Below are 17,621 nucleotides of genomic sequence, written 5' to 3'. Positions count from 1 at the left end.
TGGGGGCGGTCCTTGTCATTCCGAGGTGCTCTGAATGCACCATCAGTGAGTGTGACGTCTGAAGCTTCGTTTGGGACACACACCCACGTGACTGCTTCGGAATCTGATTCAAAGGCCTTGAATTGCGCGAACCAGGGCACCCGCTCTAGTGTCGGAATGAGTTGTGTTGTATTGCAAGAGCCAGGCGAAATTTGTGGGTAGCCCTGATTTATATAGGATGCTTTCTCTGTTTGTGAATTTACGTTCTTTTCTTTCCGGAAAATGTCCATAATCCATAATATCATGCACATATAGAAATAAAGAAGAAATAGCCTAGGCCTAGCCTAAAGCTTTGCCATTTAGAACAATGACATTAAAACGTGTCTGCGTTGCAATCTTGTCTCAACTTCAATCATGTCATTTAAAAGCAATACAGGCTAATAATTTCTATGTAGGCCTAACAATAACGGCTGACATTAATATTTTCCTTTTATTGAAAGTTTGATTCATGAAACGTCAAACTATGTCAGGCCATGTAGGGTTTGGTTTAATTAGGCGCCTGGTCGTTTCCTTTTCACTCTCGTACATAGCGTGTTGAGGTTGATAATACTTCGTCCTGGTTCAGAAGCTAAGTAGTGTCTACTGCGGTCGTTAAGTGGATGGGAGACCGATTGGATCATTAGGCTTGTTTGACTTCGGCTGAGTCCGACTTGGTCTGGCTTACTACGTAAACGTGATCTTCAGAGCCTAGCCGGGAGGAGCTACAACAGAGGGCAGCTCATCCCGGACAGAAAGGCTACAGTCTGCCTGACGTGACTCGCGGGAGACATCGCGGGAGATATCGCGGAATGTTGTTTGCAATAAACACAGCAGAACTTTCATTCTTACTCATTAAAATGAGCATGATGACTGACGAAATAAATTCTTATGATGTAGTTTAAATAAACCACTGTTGTCATACAGTTAACAGGCCTGCATTGTAGCACATGAATTCAATATCAAGTGTTTTCCCTATATGTGTGTCTATCTATTTAGCCAACAGCAGAAAATAACAGAATATCCAAACGTTTTCAGTAGGCTAGCCTACCATTGTTGCAGAAATCACGTATAAGAAGGTATCCCTTCGATTTCTGTTTATTTTCGCATATTCCAACATAAGGAAGCAGCATGAGCCTCTAGTCATAATCGTCATGAGGACATTCCTCCCAAATGGCCCTATCACGTCTTTGAACTGACGTCATGAGGGCGTGTTTCAGCTCGTGCAGCTCGTGGAAGGGCGCATTCCAGGGGGTCAAGAGCGTGCAGATTAGCTTAGGCATGTTAGCATACGCCATTTTCAAATATGGCGCTGCATGGAGCATTTGGAACCAGCTCCATGCACGAAAATCCGTGTTGGGCACGAGCTCTCATGCGCGTACATGTTGGTGGGCGGGTACCTATCCGGCGGCTACAGCCAAACGTTATTCAGTCCGTATTTCTTGAGGAGCCTATGAGAAGACGTGCATATTATGGTTGTTTATCCATCATATGACAAATAAACAAATAAAGAAAATTGTATTGATCTTGTTTCGTTGTTGTTTGTCCCGAACAAACGTAGCCTAAACATGATTAAAGACAATAAATTACACAACAGCGGCATAAAGACCTCTCAACCTATAGCCGCCCCCTTTGGAGCTTGCCAGAGGCTGAAGCACTAGGCTACTACATTTAAACACAATTATTGCCGCGAGGCATTCCAGCCTACGAATTTAATAAAAAGTAAACCATGCATAATTTAAAAAAAAAAACTAAATTTAGGCTACTTCTCTATGCAATAAGGATTCCATTAGAGCACAGCGCACGTTCAATGAATGAAAAAGGCCTTGTCTCGCAATAAACAGCTGGAAATTCACTTTTTCAACTACACGAAACTTTACAGTGATCATCAAATACCCTCTATATTTAAATGCCCATCAGCCTCAACATTTAACTATATAATAAAAGTCAAAAAGTAAATTAAATCCCATACCAAAACCGAAAATCGTCTGCGTTTGATAGCCTGGTATGCCGCTCCAAACAAAACGCATGTCTCACAATAACGTACAATGTAAGAAATAAAGGTCTGCCTCGAATAAGCATACCTCAAATAAATACCTGTGCTTTGCAGCCTAAGTAAATAGCAGACCCTGGACATAATTTAGGATTTACGGAAATGCAATCATACAATGTTGGACGCCTGGCGATGCTCTGGCCGTCTACTGTGCCTCTGACACCGCTGCCTCATTTGGATGGTAACTCCACAGGTGAGCGCCAAGATTGGACGTCGTGGATGCATAAGTAAACTGTTTTTTGCTGAGTCCGCAGACAACATTCTCTTTAACCGTTACTTTACCATCTGCGGTGTACAACTCAAAGTAAAGACTCCACATTTTAGATGAGTTGGGGACGTAATTGTCCGCTCAGGCTGACCGTTTTGTGCGTTATCTTCAATACTATCTTCAATATTATTTTCAAAACAGGGTGGCTATTGAGGGCTCTGGCTCCTGTCATTATTGTGGCTACTGGCTATTATTGGCTTGATTTGGTCATGGGCCAACGCTAGAATACGTTTAGAGCACCCGCTATGAGATGGCAAACAATAAAATAAAAAACAAACTAATCATAGACTGTAAAAATGCGCTACACTTGGCACTAAAAACCGAATAGTTTATTTATAGTTCGACTACGGATATTTCACGTCAAGTTCGAATGCATATTTGCAGCAGGACAGCAAGCAGACCACTCCTAGTTAGAGCCGCTGTGTTATCCAATGAAATTAAGTTGCGCTTCAGGGCGACTCCACTCGGACTCCATGCGCGTTCCCGAGCAACTTTTTCTTCTTCTTGTTATGAGGCAAGGACTTTATGTGCATTATCGCCACCCTCTTACTGGAGGATGACACTCTTTTTACAGAATATCCAATAAAAATCGACGTTGGTCCATGCGTCATTTCCAGCTTTGTAACTGGCGCATGGTCAGAGTCGACTGGCGCTGGATCCGAACCCCAGTGTTCAAGATGGCGTTGACTATGAATTGGCCGGATTTACTAGCCTAGCCTCCACCATTCATTTGTATGGAGGGCGGGACTTAGTCACTCTCTCCAGTTATATATAATACCTCCATGGCGCATTCAGAGCACCTCGGAATGACAAGGACCGCCCCCATGGCTAGTTTGTTTTTCCGACAGCAAGTGTTCATGTGCTTTGCCAACGGAATGTGTGACAAACAAAGGTTAAAACATACACTCACTAATCCTAAACAAACAACTGTATTTGCTTAAAATATAGTGTAAGATGCTCGTGAAAGAAAGATATGCAGCTTTTCAAGTGATAAAAAGGGCAAATTCCCAAGTTCACATTCAAACTGTTGGACATGCAAGGCCACATGGACTACAAACGAACTACAACGTGACGACAAAAGTGATGACGAGCCCCTAACTGGGCAACTCTGTTAGCAAAATCTAGAGAGGGAGTTAAGCATAGACAGTAAAAGAAATGGACGAACAGACTCCGTCGTTCTCAATGGGAGGGTACTGAGTCATTTTTCAGTTGGTCCCCCCAGTACTGCGCAGACTCGCACTTAACTTCGTGACGTTAGCCATCGAACTGAATCTTGTAACTCGTATGATAGATAGGCTACACAGAAATTCTTCTCACACTTCCTTCGCCTTCAAAGTCATCAAAGTTAAAAATGTATTTATGTATTATTATTAATATCATCCTCACAAGTGATATCAAGTCATGTTAATGTTGAAACTACCACACATGATCATCTTCGAAAACAGTCATGGTAAAACAAAACAAAAAAGTTATAGCCTTGAGGCTAATCTTCTTTCCACTTTTCTGACCTACGTCAATCCATCGAAAAACTCTGAAATGATTAACGTTAGACTACCTAACGGTAAAACTACTGTTTTTCCATTAGGTTTACTTGCCTCTATGTTTTACCTTAACATAGGCTACAATGCTATTGTAGGCTACATAGCTTTGTTCACGAGTTTCCGTGCTGGCTGGACTACGCTTCTTATCCAAACAATACGGTTATCTCCCTTCAGTGCGTTAGCTTCCCTTCAACCGGACATGCTAAACATTCTTCTTACGGGAACCTAACGTTACGTACGAGGTAGTCGAGTCTTGTTTTGCCTTTTATTGTTTATGTAGATAACACAGAAGCTAAAATATTGGCACATGATATATGTTATATGAAGTTATGGGAGTTCAAAAAAATCCTAAATGGATGGGCGTTCTATGGGGTTAGCAGAGAGTTGATAACCACCGCTACATCGATGCTTCTACTTCCGGGAATTCGCCTGCCCCCTTGGAGTTAAGTCATTTTCCGACGAATGACCGTCGCAGGAAGTTGCGTCATAACAAAGGGACGCCAGACCCTCTTGTAACAGCTACTCGGTGATACTGCAGACTCGTAAAAGTAGTTAGAAAATAAGGCAGAAAAACGACAAGTTTCCTCATGCTGCTTCCTTATGTTGGAATATGCAAAAATGTACAAACAATCAAGAGGATGCTTTCTTGTATGTGATTTCTGCAACAGTGATACTGCAAACGTGTTGATAGCCTATTGTTGAGCCTATTTTTTTATGCTGTAGCCTAGTGTAAAGCATGTCACACTAGACTAGCCTACAGAAAACTAATTGATGTGATATAATGATAACTTGTATGCCTACAATGGTTTATTAAACATCGTAGTCATTTATTTAGTCAGTCATCATGTTCATGTTAATGAATATAAAGGGCATCTATAACGATACCAACATTTAAATAAACCAACATTTCGCACAATATCTGCCGTGAGTCCCTATGCGTGAGTCACGAGCTCCTCCCAGCTGACTGGCAGATCACGTGGACAGTCAGTCGCGATCGATTATTTAATAAATACATGTGAATTACGAATAATAATAAAAAGATTCTACCTAATGTGACTATTTTTTCCATGAACTGTAAAAGAAAACACGTTTTTCCCCACTGTATTCTCCATAAAGAGTAAAGTAAATTATGTACTTATTTCTGGAATTGACGTCACTTCCTGGACTCGTCTGAGGCTGGTCTAATGGGTCATTCGTCTCTATAAGACTTAACTCCTACTGAAAATCTAGCCCCAGTTCCCGACCTCTGACTCACACATTAAGTGACGTGAATGACGCGGAATGATGATGTTTTCACTCGGAGAAAGGTTTTTTAAGACTCCCGCGATATTTTAAGGCCATGTGACATGGTGTCACGGTGGTAAGTCCCTCCCCGGCTGACAGAAGTCGGACAGAATTTCTAACCAGTATGCATTGCGTCCATCCCAGTATGCATTGTGTTCAACCCAGCATGCATCACATCAAGTCAGATCTGCCGCAAGTCGAACTCCCCTATTGACTGGGATAACATGATTTCACGCCTCCACGGAAACACCAATCTTCACGTGATAACGAGTGACGGGATTATGTTGCCTAAGCGTATTTTATTGTATTGAATTGAGACAAACAGAAATGCACATTTCTTGCAACACTTTTAATGTAATGAATGAGAACATTTCGAAGCTTTGGCATTGTGTTGAACGTTGTAGGCATTCTTTTCACTAGTCCGTGACTGCGGGGCTTTATGCAACCAGATGTCGCTGTGTTTTCCTTATCTTCCATGTTTCGAAGCTTCGACACATTACTCGGCACATTAGGGAAATGTGCCGAGTAGCGCTCGAGGCTTCATTTACCCATCACTACATGCAAGCATAAAGAAAAGCTCACCTGTTACACAGCAAAGGCACACCGCAAAGCGATAAGCAATACACAAAACCACACCACACGTATGCTTAGACTAGCCCCCCTCAGAGCCACCTCCCTACTAAATAAACATAAAAGTTACACAAACAAAAGGACAAGACAAGCAAAACAAAAAAATTAAACATAACAAATAACCAAAGCAAAACCAAGACAAGACAGCAGCACGACCCATGTTACCCTACCAGCATGACTGCTGCCTGACGATAGAACAGACAGGGGCTATACCAGTGGAGCCTACATTGCTACTGGCTGCTGCCCCTCCTAAGTAGTGCTCCACTGGTGCCAGATTGCTTAATTGCCTATGCCCCGCCCCCTTCATTAGCATTGGCAGGTGCTATGGGGAAATAGCAGGCAGAGAAGGTCTACCTGCTACATTAGACTGAAAAAATTCACTTGGAACTACAGCTTGTTACACTGGATAACTATCTAGCTTCATGATTGTTACTCTGGGTAATACTAGCTTCATAGTTGTAGGCTAAATGGGCAACATCAGAATGTCAGTCTGCATGTATGTACGTTTTCAGGTGAACCATGGTTTGGAATTTGAGCATATGAAAACAAATGATTCCCTGTGACAAATATGGTGTTTTGGACATATATGGACCCACAGATTTACTGCGTATTTCTCCAATTCAAACAAGTTACTTTATTAAGGTTATAACTATCCATTTCCAATGCATGCAAGTTCTATTGATATGATCCTTTTCTATTGCTGGTAACCACAGCAACACTTGGGATGCTTGTCATTTCTGAAGCTTCTGACTAGATGATCAGCTTAAACAACAGATGGGATGCTACTTTGCATTACAGTACATTACTTTTTCCGTTTCTTCCTAATTCAGCCTGATAATGATTCTTTTGAACATGCTTCCCTTAGATATGTACCTTCACTCAATACATTTGTTTATTTTATGATTTCAAAAGAGTGTCTAATATATTATTTCATTTCAATGAGCTGCCGTTCCACCTTTTTTTATTCAAATAAACTCTTCAGGGCAGGGCTCCCCTTGATATTTGTCTCAGACAGTGAAATGAGGACAGTGTCAGGGAGAAATACATTTTCCATCTTCAATTGGATTATTTTCAGGCGTGCCATTTTCAGTCCTGTCTGCTCAGCTAGTGCCATATGTCCGGTGTCACAAAGGTCATATTTTAACACCAGTCTCATCTCCTCTCAAAATGTCAAGTTGGACTAATTAGATGATCGCTTGACGCAGTGATTAACTTGCCAGTCTTTTCTGCCTATCCTGCATACCATCTAAAGATAGATTGCGCTAATTAAATAATCCTACAATTAAATGGCTCAAACACTTTCAAATTAACACCCTTTGGCCGCCTCCACAAAATAAACTCTGCAGCCTTGGTTTGTGCAGACATGGGTTTTGGCTTTCCCCCCTTTCTTTAATATACATTTTACTGCCAATATTATTCGTCTGGCGGGGAGAATATGAGCTTTGATGGAAAGCAGCCGTTCCCTCCAATACGTCAGACCAGAGTGTGGTGGCCATAGCAGCGCTGCGACAGAACAGCTTGTTTTAGTTTCAGAAGTCTCGTAATGAAGGACTAGTGCGTCTGCCGTCAGTGAGCGGCCGCTCCCGTTTGTCCAAGAGCCAGCTGGAAGACAGCGTCCTCTGTCTCAGCAAAACACAGGAACAGCACGCCTGCAGACCTCTGGGAGAGCCTTTCATTTTCCAGCAGCCACAGAGGACTGGGATGACCTACATGGGGCAGAACATTTCCTCACTTCTTTGAAGTTGTGGAGAAATGACTGTCCACGCCAACTACATGCCATGCAGTTTGTCAGTCAACAGTGAAAGTGTTGTTGATATTCCTGTTTACAGGCAGCATATGTTCTGGGAAATCTCCAACTCTCCAACTGTTATTATAACAACCAATTTGACTCGACACCATGTTTCAGTCATGCTTCCCATGGCAGATTTTTGACATTCTCAGCTTGTTTGCCCTGAAACGTTAAACGTACAAGTGGAGCAATGGTCTCACCTCCTGTTTGTGCACAGACAAGAAAGTCTTAGGTCTGCTCTTATAGTTAATGCTTTTCCATGGGTTCATACAGACGGAAAAATCAACTTCTCTAAAATTACTGCTTTATCATTGGCAGCTGAGGTACTGTATGATCTAGTAAAGTCAATTCTTGTGTTATATGGGATTATTCGCTACACATTATTCAGCTACCCTGATTTTGCACTGCAGAAAAATGAGAGTGTGAGAGTGAGAACTGAGTCGGCACACGGTTGCATTCCCATCCAGCGCCTTACAGGTGGTGTGCTGAGCCGCTAATCCGTGCTTTTCATGAATCCGACATTTCATTCCCTAGACCCACAACATGCTGAGCCCTAATAAGGTGCTGCAAGTGACTGCCTCCTACTTTACCCTCAAATGAAGGGGGGTTTGAGAATCATATATGCTGTGCAGCAAGCCTTAAATGATCTCATGTAGATTACATTATGTTTCATCCCTAATCTACAAGACAGGAAAACCAATTAATTTGTCTCCCTACTAAATAAACCACAAGTCTTGACATTTTAGTGTACAAAAAAGATCATTCTAAAGTCATCCTTCTGTCATGTAGCCTTCCTGTAAGACGTATGGGGATTCAAATGGCAGGTTAAGGCAGAGTAGTCTTATAAGACAATTCTTGCGCTTTTGCAAATGGAAAAACAGCAACCAAGTGTTTCTCTGACTGAGTCATGGTTGCTTCTCTCTCACACAGTCCAGCTCCTTCCATGGACAAATGCAGACAAAATTACCCAAACCAACAAATCTAACAAAATGTTACTGTCAGAACGTTTGAAACTTGTAAAAGACAAGTTATATGTAAGCCTCTAAGATGGCTGCATGGAGTGTAAAAGAAAGCGGAGCCATTAAGGTATTATTTAAGAAATATTTGAAAGGGACTGACTGAGGCTGAAGGACAAAGCAACACATTAGGCATCTCAGGATTAGTGTTTTTCTCGCAGGATTCGTCAGAAGAAATAAAAGAACAAGCAGGCAGGCAGGTGTAAATGAATTACTGAGTGGGCTGAGTTACACTAACACACAGTGACCTCATCCATTAGCCTTTTGCAGATAAAAGGACCATGCTTTTAGGAATGAAACACTAGAAACAACAGAAATGAACCCTGACTCGGTATTCTGTCTCAGTACTTGTTATTTGGTCAAAAGGGAGACTCAAGTCAGTTTTTTTTTTTTTGCTTTGCACTCAACTCAAATGCACATTATTAACAATTATACAAGTCCCTGTGCTTTGTACCTATGAGAAAGAAGAACCTTGCTTGAGCAATGTCTAGATAAAATATATGTTTTGCCCTATGATCACAAGAGAACATGGATGGAGTGTTGCCCCTAAAAATGTACAACAAGACCATTCATTATTCATCCACTCACCCCATTTTTTTGGCACAAGAGTTTCCATTTTCACAGAGGTGGCTCATTTTCAGGCGCAAATTAATGATGCCCTATATTTCTTCTCCAGTCATGTCAGATTAATCCCAATCAGGCTGATCCACACCTCAACCATTGGCAAAGAGCCTTTTTCACAGTCACATCTTCCAACAGGAAAATATGGAATACCAAGCTGAGAAATCAGGCTCTAATAAAGAAGAAGAAAGCCATCTAATTTATGGAAGGACACATAACAGTTCCTTGTGTGATCTCCAAACTAGCTTTCCTCTCTGCCATGGGTTCCTGTATTACATAGCAATACTGTAATTTCCCAGCTATTAGCAAAGGTTTATACATTGATTTTGCAAAGTTTCCTCAGCTATGATGTAAGTACACGGGGGCAGTTAATATGGTATTAATATGGTTTTGTTTTTTTAACTTGCATAAAACACTGTCCTGCGGTCTATACACAATGTGGCTAATACACAGGAAATTACTGTATGTTGGGACTGCATCCTCCATATAGCTGTGCCACAGAGCATTGACCTTCATCATAGCTCTCATACACTCACATCCTGCATGAATTATTTTGGATGCTGTAAAGGTTAATTAATGAGAAAACTGAGCTGATGGAAGAAAAAAAGGATAACATCTCTCCTGGGACCAGTTTTTTTGTTTGTTTTATTTTCAATGAATTTGCCATGTCCTTATTATCTTTACCCACACAAATAAAAGGAATGCAAGGACATATTTAAGTCATAATGCACAAGAGCCTTTCATATTTTGTAAATCTTCCACATAAAAATGGTTTGAGCCAGACTGGACTTGCCATTTTAGTCCATGCCAGTTAAACATTAATTCTGTGGTGAAATTGGTCATGGTTAATATATTATGTTAGAAGTTTTTTAAACCACAACTGAATATTCATTGATCGACTGACAAATGTAGCTATATAACCCTGTATCGGCTAATTTCTATTTGTTTTCCTCGGACAGTTCTTAAAAGGCAATCTAGATCTAGATCATACCTTCACACTAAATCTTTAAATACTAAATATTTTGTTGTTGTGCTTCCATACTATTTCAACATATTTAATTTAAATGCCCTTTGTTCTCTCACAACACATGCACCTATTATTCCACCTATGAATCTGAACCTATTAATATTCACCATTTCACATTTCCTGTATAAGAGGTTCTTGGTTTGTCCACAACAGTGCTTCATTGCTTTGTAGCAATGTCCAGTGTGTATCTCAGTGAGAGTGAAAGCCACAGCTTCCTCATTGCACATGCAGGGAGGGGGAGAAACAAGCTCTTGGTGGCAGTGCTCACATCTGGACAAGTTTTTTGAGTCTCTGTACTCATTAACGTAAAGGGTAGCATGCATTTTTCACATTACATTAATAGCTGTGCTGTTTCAGCTGTATCCAACATGCACGCTGTTAGGCGTCTGTCATCTGCCTGTAACAGCATCGAGTTCGTGCTCTTCATTAGTGTCTCGGGAGACCATAGGACAAGTGAGTAGGACAACTGAGATGGAATAGGAAGTGAACTGGATTATCCAGGGAAGGTGAAGGAGCTGGAGAGGAGTGTGATAATCAACAAGTGACAGAGGTGTTAAAAAATACGGTGAAAAAGTGATTACTTGTGCTGAAAATGTCTTTTTAATTAACATTATTTAATGAGCCAAATAAACATTGTGAGAACAATTCATAGAATGCTCTTTTAAAATTCCAAGGCCACAAAAGCATCAAAACACAACCCTGCAAATATGAACTGATATACAGAATATAAGGGTAGGTTATGACAGGTAAAAATAGAGAGACAGAGAGAATATTGTTGTCAACACACATTCAATGTCCACAACATCAAGGCCTCCAAATAAGCAACAGTTATGTTTTGCGACACAAAAACGATTCTTGGATAAATACAGTGCAAGACCAAGCTCATCTGCCTCTTGTCCCTGTGCAGTAAGAAATGATATGCAAATACATATCATCTGTTTATAATGCTAAAAGTACTGCCATTAGGCTATATATTTCAAGGCTCACATTATATATTTGAGGGTTTCAAAAGTTCTTTCTAAGAAAAAAAAAACAAAGCACCTAAAAGTAATAGCGACTTCTGAGGGATATGTTGTCTGAACTGAGACAAGATCTGATTATGACCCAAAGCTCTCTCAGCATCACTTTTCAATGTCCACATCTAATACAACTGTCCTGCCCTACACACTACCATTTTAGCATAATGGTGAAGTACAGGTGACTGACCACTATAGGAAATGAGAGCTGGGAATCATCTGCATTTCTTTGGGGCGTTTATATGAGTATCGCTGCAGCAGAGTTCTATGGGTTTGGTTACGGCATATTGTAGGAATGATATGCTTAGCAACGATGATTCAGAGATGCGGATGGACTGAGAATGAATTCAAATCCTGGGAGACAAACTTTAGTTTGATCTTCGTCTGATGCCTGTCGAAATATGTGGCGGCTGGTTTTGGAGGTGTCTATCACTATCAGCTGCACTCTGCAGCCCTTTGAGAAGAGAGGAAAGTGGGTGTGGAGTGGGAGTTTGAATATATTCACTGACATAGATAAAAAAAAAAAAAGGAGATATTTTAGTAACTGAACCTTTGGGCTTGCATGTGTATTGTAATACAAAGCTTTGAGCTTTAATATGTTTCTCTCAGGAGATTACAGCTAACACCCTCGATTTTACACAATGCAGACTAAGCTTAAGCTTTCAAGTCAATTACAGTTCCAGCACCTCTTCTCTGGCTTAAAACACTACACACAGTATCTGCAGCATAAGCCCAGCAATCTCTACAGCAGAGTGCAAAATTACTGACACACAGTCATCACAATCATGAGTGAGAGCCACACTCCAACAGTTTCACAATGAGCACTTCCTCACCAAGTTAAAACACATTGTTATGCGACATCTGACATATTATATTTGTGTTTTGAAAAGAATAACAGTTCATTACAGATTCAGGTATGGTAACTACAAAAATAATATAATGTGTACATATATTCTCAGAGGCAACTAAGTTAAAAAGTTCACACCAAAAGAAACAGTAAAACATTCAGACAATGTTCCTTGTATTGAATAACAGGAAAAACTATTTCCCTTAATCTCATTTTAATATGAAAATTTCACTTATTTAACAAGAAATTATACCAAAAATGATCATGATTACTCAGACATTACAAGAAAATTATCAGCATCACCTGTACCTTTTCAAAATTCCCTTTTACTCCTCTGCTTAATGTAAACGGGCTCAGACTTCCCATCAGTGCAAAAATACACAACAGAATAAAAAGCCTAAATAAATATGCATTATAACAGCTGACCTGCAGCATTTAACTGTTATACCTGGAATATCCAAGCCTCTTCATCAAAAAGCCACACGTGTCTTCAATGAGTCTGATTTCCTTCCGAGGCATATTCTGCCTCCAGATGTTGATGTTGTCTGGTGATATGTCCCCTTCATACATTAAATTGTACAGATTTGTAGAAGTGGTGAACATCAGTTGGTTTAGTGCTGAGGGTGTGACCGGGACACCAAGGAATGAGTGAATCCTCTCCGCTGTGTCCTGCGGAAAGTTCACCACATCCTCAAACCTCACCTGCAGGTATGCCTCCTCCGGCAGTGTGGCACTGATGCGGAGGACAGCAGAGGTGTGTGCTAGCCACAAGTGGGCAAGCAGCAGGACAGGGTTTGTCTCTGACCGTGAAAGGAGTCGCCAGAGTGGCCGATACTCTTGGGCAAAGGCCGGGCATCTGTCCCTGTTGATGTCCTCTTTAAACATCAGGGCCAAGTGCTGTGGAATGTTTTTAAGGGAATACAAGCTTGGCTTGCTGTTATAGAGCATTAGAAAAATCCATGCCCGGGGGTCCCTGACCACATAAATAGCCCTCAGAGAGGGTCCTACCACTTCCTGTATAAAAGGTAGTTTTAATGTCCAGCTGCCACTTCTGAGATTTAGCACCACTCGCGAATTAGGATACATACCAATGTGCCTGCGTAACTCGCGCACATACTCCACATCTCGTTCGATGCTCCCCCGCACTTTCCCCCTCACGTCAGCTGCCAGCTCTCTCCTTCTGGCTCTTTTTCTCCGGTCCCTTGAAGAGCTGGACCTGGAGGACACCTTCACTCTCACTGGCTCATGGAGGGGAATATTCTGCAGGTGCAGATGGGTGTCGTGGACCAGCGAGTGCAGCCAGCCCTGGATGATTTTGTACTTTCCCCGCTGGGCATCCGCTCTGGACCACTCACAGGCGTCCACCAAGGAGTCAAACTCAAACTCAGTCTCTGGGATATCGAGGTGCTCTGTGGGAACACGCAGGTAGACAAAATCGGAGTTGTTATAGAAAAGGTGTTTAAGAATGTCCGACCCTGATCCAGGCAAAGTTGTTATGACGACAGTCGGCAGAGGAAAGTGGTGCTGGTCATAAAGCCTCATCTGTTTGCTGACCTCAGGGTTGGTGGCAACACCTTTCCACTTCACCCCACACAGTAGCTGGTCACAGCTATTTGAGACAAACAGCAGTTCAAAAATCCAGAGGATGAGAACAGAGAGGAGGGCGTAGCGCATCAGCTTGCTAAAGCACACATAGAATTTCCTCTGTAGTGTCAGAAATCCAATGGCAGCACAAAGTATTACTCCTGCTATCACATTTACTGTGAACCCAAAGTCAAACAGCTGACTGTCAACTGTAGTTTGCTTTGGGATGAGTTGTGCACCAAGGCCAAAACGGATAATTTGATGTCTGTCTTCAATTTTGGCATATCCGCCAAAACCAAGGTAGTTGGAACGTGCCCCTATGTCTCGGTGGTTGGTTGCAATGGAAATTATTTTCTCCGTGTTGTTAATGATGACTGACAACCGCACTCCATTTTTGCTGTCATCAATAAATCTACAGCCGGATATTTTGACATAGGGCCCATGCATCACATAGGCCATTCTGCTTATTGTAGTCTGCATCGGAAAGGTGACATTTATGAACTGCGTCCACCTTTTTTTAAACTCCGCTGCCTGCTCTGCCTCCTGGATTCTAGTGTCTGGGCTAAAACCCTGACTATCAACCCAGAACATTTTGTAATGGGCATCCCAAACATCCATCAGCGCTCCACTGTACCTGTCCATGAATCTATAGGGGACATATTTAAAGTCAATGTCAAGGTTGTGAAAGAATGCACTAAGTGTTTTCACTGGTGAGTCTTCCCATTTTTCCACATGGTCAACCACTAACAAAGTCTGGGAGTTGAGCAGCACAAGAGCCCTGTAAACACTCTTCAATCTCATGGCAGAGGAATAGGCTGGGGCAGACTCACCACTAACAAACATGGAGTCGCGGTGAGATGAGGCTGCTACCACCTCACCAGCACTCTCTCCCACACCCTCATCTGTCCACCTCAACCACTTGCCACACTCACCAAGCTGGCCTTCCCAGGGGGCATTACACTGGCTGGTGGGGGAAGGACTGAAGACCAGCACATTGTTCAAATAGCTGTATTTGGGCCCGTAAAGGGCCTCCGATACAAACACTTGTCCATTAGGGGCAAAAGTAAATGAGTTTTGGTCTGGGTGTTCATGTCCTGGGTTAAAGCTGTTCCAACCATCAACCCACGTGTAGGGCTTGGCATGGACAATGTCATAGACAGCCCTGCCACCCAGCTTCCCAGATTTAAAAGAGAGAAAAGTGTTGCCCTGATTGTTAGGTAAGCCTGCTCCATATGTTACAACCCCCCAGTTTGAGAAAATATGCATTTTAGGTGTGTCATAATCATGAGGGGGCTGGGATGTCAGGTGAGCATTGTACCAAATAAACTCAGTATGTAGTGTTGTCCAACGCTGAGCTGAGGACTGCCCCATTGGGCCATCTTTAGGTCTGTGTTTCCTTATTTGTTGTGCAAGCCAGTTGCCTGTGCCATTTTTCATTACAAAGCTATCCAAGAAAACTAGCTGACTCTCCGGTCCATAGAACCAGTTGTAATTGGAGTCAGCTATGCCAACTGTCCTTTGGAAACCTGGTAACAAGGTAGCATAATAAAACCAAAAGTGATTACGCAGCCAGTTGTTTTGTGTGTTATCAATATTAAAGTGGCGCTGTGCAAGAAACACATATTGTGTGATTGACTTAGCTGTGTAACTCCCATACGCCACACCTTCATCTAAAGAGCCATCTACAACGTGGTTAAGTAAGAACATTGTTTTTTCCATATAGTTAACGGAAACTTGCTTCCAAACCATGCTCTCTGGGTCGTTGTGTGTGCCTACCACAATAGCACCAGTTAAAATGGCGAGGATATTAGTGGTCTGGTGATTTTGAAGAAACTGCTTTCCCCAGCCTCTGTATTTAGATGTTTCATACAACTCCTCCGTCTCTCTACGTAATCTGCTCAGATAAAGATCACGTCTTTGTTGGTCCAGATAAGAATAAATAAAGTCAAAGGCAGTTGCAAAACCAGTTAGTGAGTGAGCCATGGGCACCTCGTCATTCGGTGCACTTGTGACTTTCCAGTCTGGGTACTCCGCCATGCGGTCCATGAACTTAACCAGAAACTGCAGGGCAGCTGAGTCCTCTGGAGCCAGTAAACAGTACAGTGCCAGAGGTGGTAAGTTGTTGCCATAAATCTCATTCCACTTGCTGGAGAACTCCTCATACTTAGCTGGAGGCATGTAGAGCGGAGGACTGGAGAGCATAGTCAAGACGGCTGCCCTGATGACTTTGAAGATGTGGCTGTGTGTAGTAGTGGACCTTTGTCTCATAACTTGTATATCCGCTTGGTTAAAATAGAGGTTGGGATGAGGATTACTGGCTTGAAGCTTTCGGAGTTCAGGTATTCTGTCCTCTGTAAGTTTTAGCTGCCCATAGTCACTAAAAAAATCTTTGTCAGATGCATTGAAAATACCAGAAAAAAAATCTCCAGTAGTAAATAAGTAAACAAAAAATATGAAGTGTTGAATGCACTTCTCAGCCATGATGAACTCAAAGTTCTGTCTTTTAATCCCATTAAACTGTCATGACTGCAAGTCCTTGAATTATTATATCCAGTTCAAATATTTCGTCCATTTTTAAACTCAGTTACAGAGACATGCACTGGTCTCTCACAGATGAATATATAACAAATGTCAGTGATCCTGTTTTGCTTTAACCTTTCCAACTAAAGTAGGTGATATATGAGCTTGTTTCATTAGACATCCTCTCTTCTGGTGCGCTGCTACCATTCACAGAAGTGGGAGCTTCAATACAAGTCTGTGGTTATTTGTCATAAATATGAGGAGTCGACTGCAAAAGGAAGAGAGTGAAATAATTTAGGTAGGCTAAGCACAAAAGTCTGACTGAAGCATACATTTCAGCAACATCAAGCGCATCGGTCCAACTTACATCTGGAAACAGGATCATGTAGTGTTCACCTCCGAGCGAATATTAAAATTAGACACAATCGTGTTGGGTCAATCTTTTTCGTAAAAGCAAAAGTCCTGTTCAAGTAATCCGAAAAGGATCGACCAGTAGTAATATTAGCAAGAAGAGATGACAGGTTTACATTGAACGCGATCAGATGTTAGTATCCATTCGATTCTGCAGACAGGTCCTCTTTAGACGGTATGAGAGAGAATATGGAGGCTGGCACCTTCTCTTGTGACCAGCGTCAAAGTAGTATTGATCTTCCTTCGCCAAAACATATTCCCGTGGACAAACATCAGTCAGCCCCAGTCAGTGTCCGGTCCAATGGCAGCCAGCCACAGGGTTTTTATTCTCCTCGCCCCGACAGCAACATGCACACACCAAACTAACTGGAGCATTTCCGCACCTGACACCGCAGCCAGTCCTGTGTGTAATGTCTGCGTTGAACAAGGTTTCGTTCTATTTAGATGAGTAACAGTTCATTTCTCCACCTACTGGTAGGCTGCCCATCCACCCCTAAGGCTTCTCAGAATTACTCCGTTATTGGACAAGTTCAGAGGAAGTTCGATAAACCAGGTACTTAAACAGTGGAACTGTTGAATAATAATACAAAAGAACACGTCGTCTTTCATGTAAAACATCTGATGAGTATGACCAGTTCGTGTTCTAAGCGGGCATTTTCCTCTATCTGCCGCAGAATTTCGCAGAGCGTGCTAGGAACACGGAACTTGTGGTTGTGCCTCCGTTGTATTACATGTAGGCTAAGCTACGGTGGTGTGGCTGTTTTCTTTTATTTATCGGAATAGTACAACACATAGCCTACAGAGGGCTCTCTCTCTCTCTCTGGTCTCTGCCACTATCTCTCTTCCCCTCCTTCTCTCTGTCTTAGCTCTACCACCCGCAGGTGAACTAAATGTCAAGATGATCAGATATGTTAAAATGTAGGCCTAAAGGTTATAGAAAAACAGGTTGGTTGAAGTTTCATCTAATAATATCCACGAATATGCACAGCTATGCATGTC

The 17,621-nt window shown here is 42.0% G+C and overlaps 1 protein-coding gene across 1 annotated transcript; it reads right to left on the bottom strand.

Moving 5' to 3' along the window:
• Positions 1–10,847: 10,847 nt before the first annotated feature.
• On the bottom strand, positions 10,848–17,316 carry dselb (dermatan sulfate epimerase like b). The gene has a single exon (XM_076290409.1). The coding sequence runs from the start codon at positions 16,170–16,172 to the stop codon at positions 12,543–12,545; it is 3,630 nt and encodes a 1,209-aa protein (XP_076146524.1). The 5' UTR covers positions 16,173–17,316; the 3' UTR covers positions 10,848–12,542.
• Positions 17,317–17,621: the final 305 nt, after the last annotated feature.

The sequence above is a fragment of the Alosa pseudoharengus genome, unplaced genomic scaffold, assembly GCF_046254945.1.
Source record: "Alosa pseudoharengus isolate Yale_2024_CS ecotype anadromous, Long Island Sound unplaced genomic scaffold, YU_APseudo_1.1 YU_APseudo_1.1_scf_18, whole genome shotgun sequence".
In the NCBI taxonomy this organism is placed as follows: Eukaryota; Metazoa; Chordata; class Actinopteri; order Clupeiformes; family Clupeidae; genus Alosa; species Alosa pseudoharengus.
Note: the sequence above shows the minus strand (reverse complement) of the source record. Positions and strands in the feature narration are given on the sequence as shown.

What these genes read in the sequence shown, in the direction of transcription:
- dselb (XM_076290409.1), bottom strand. Translation starts at nt 16,172, where the DNA reads ATGGCTGAGAAGTGCATTCAACACTTCATATTTTTTGTTTACTTATTT.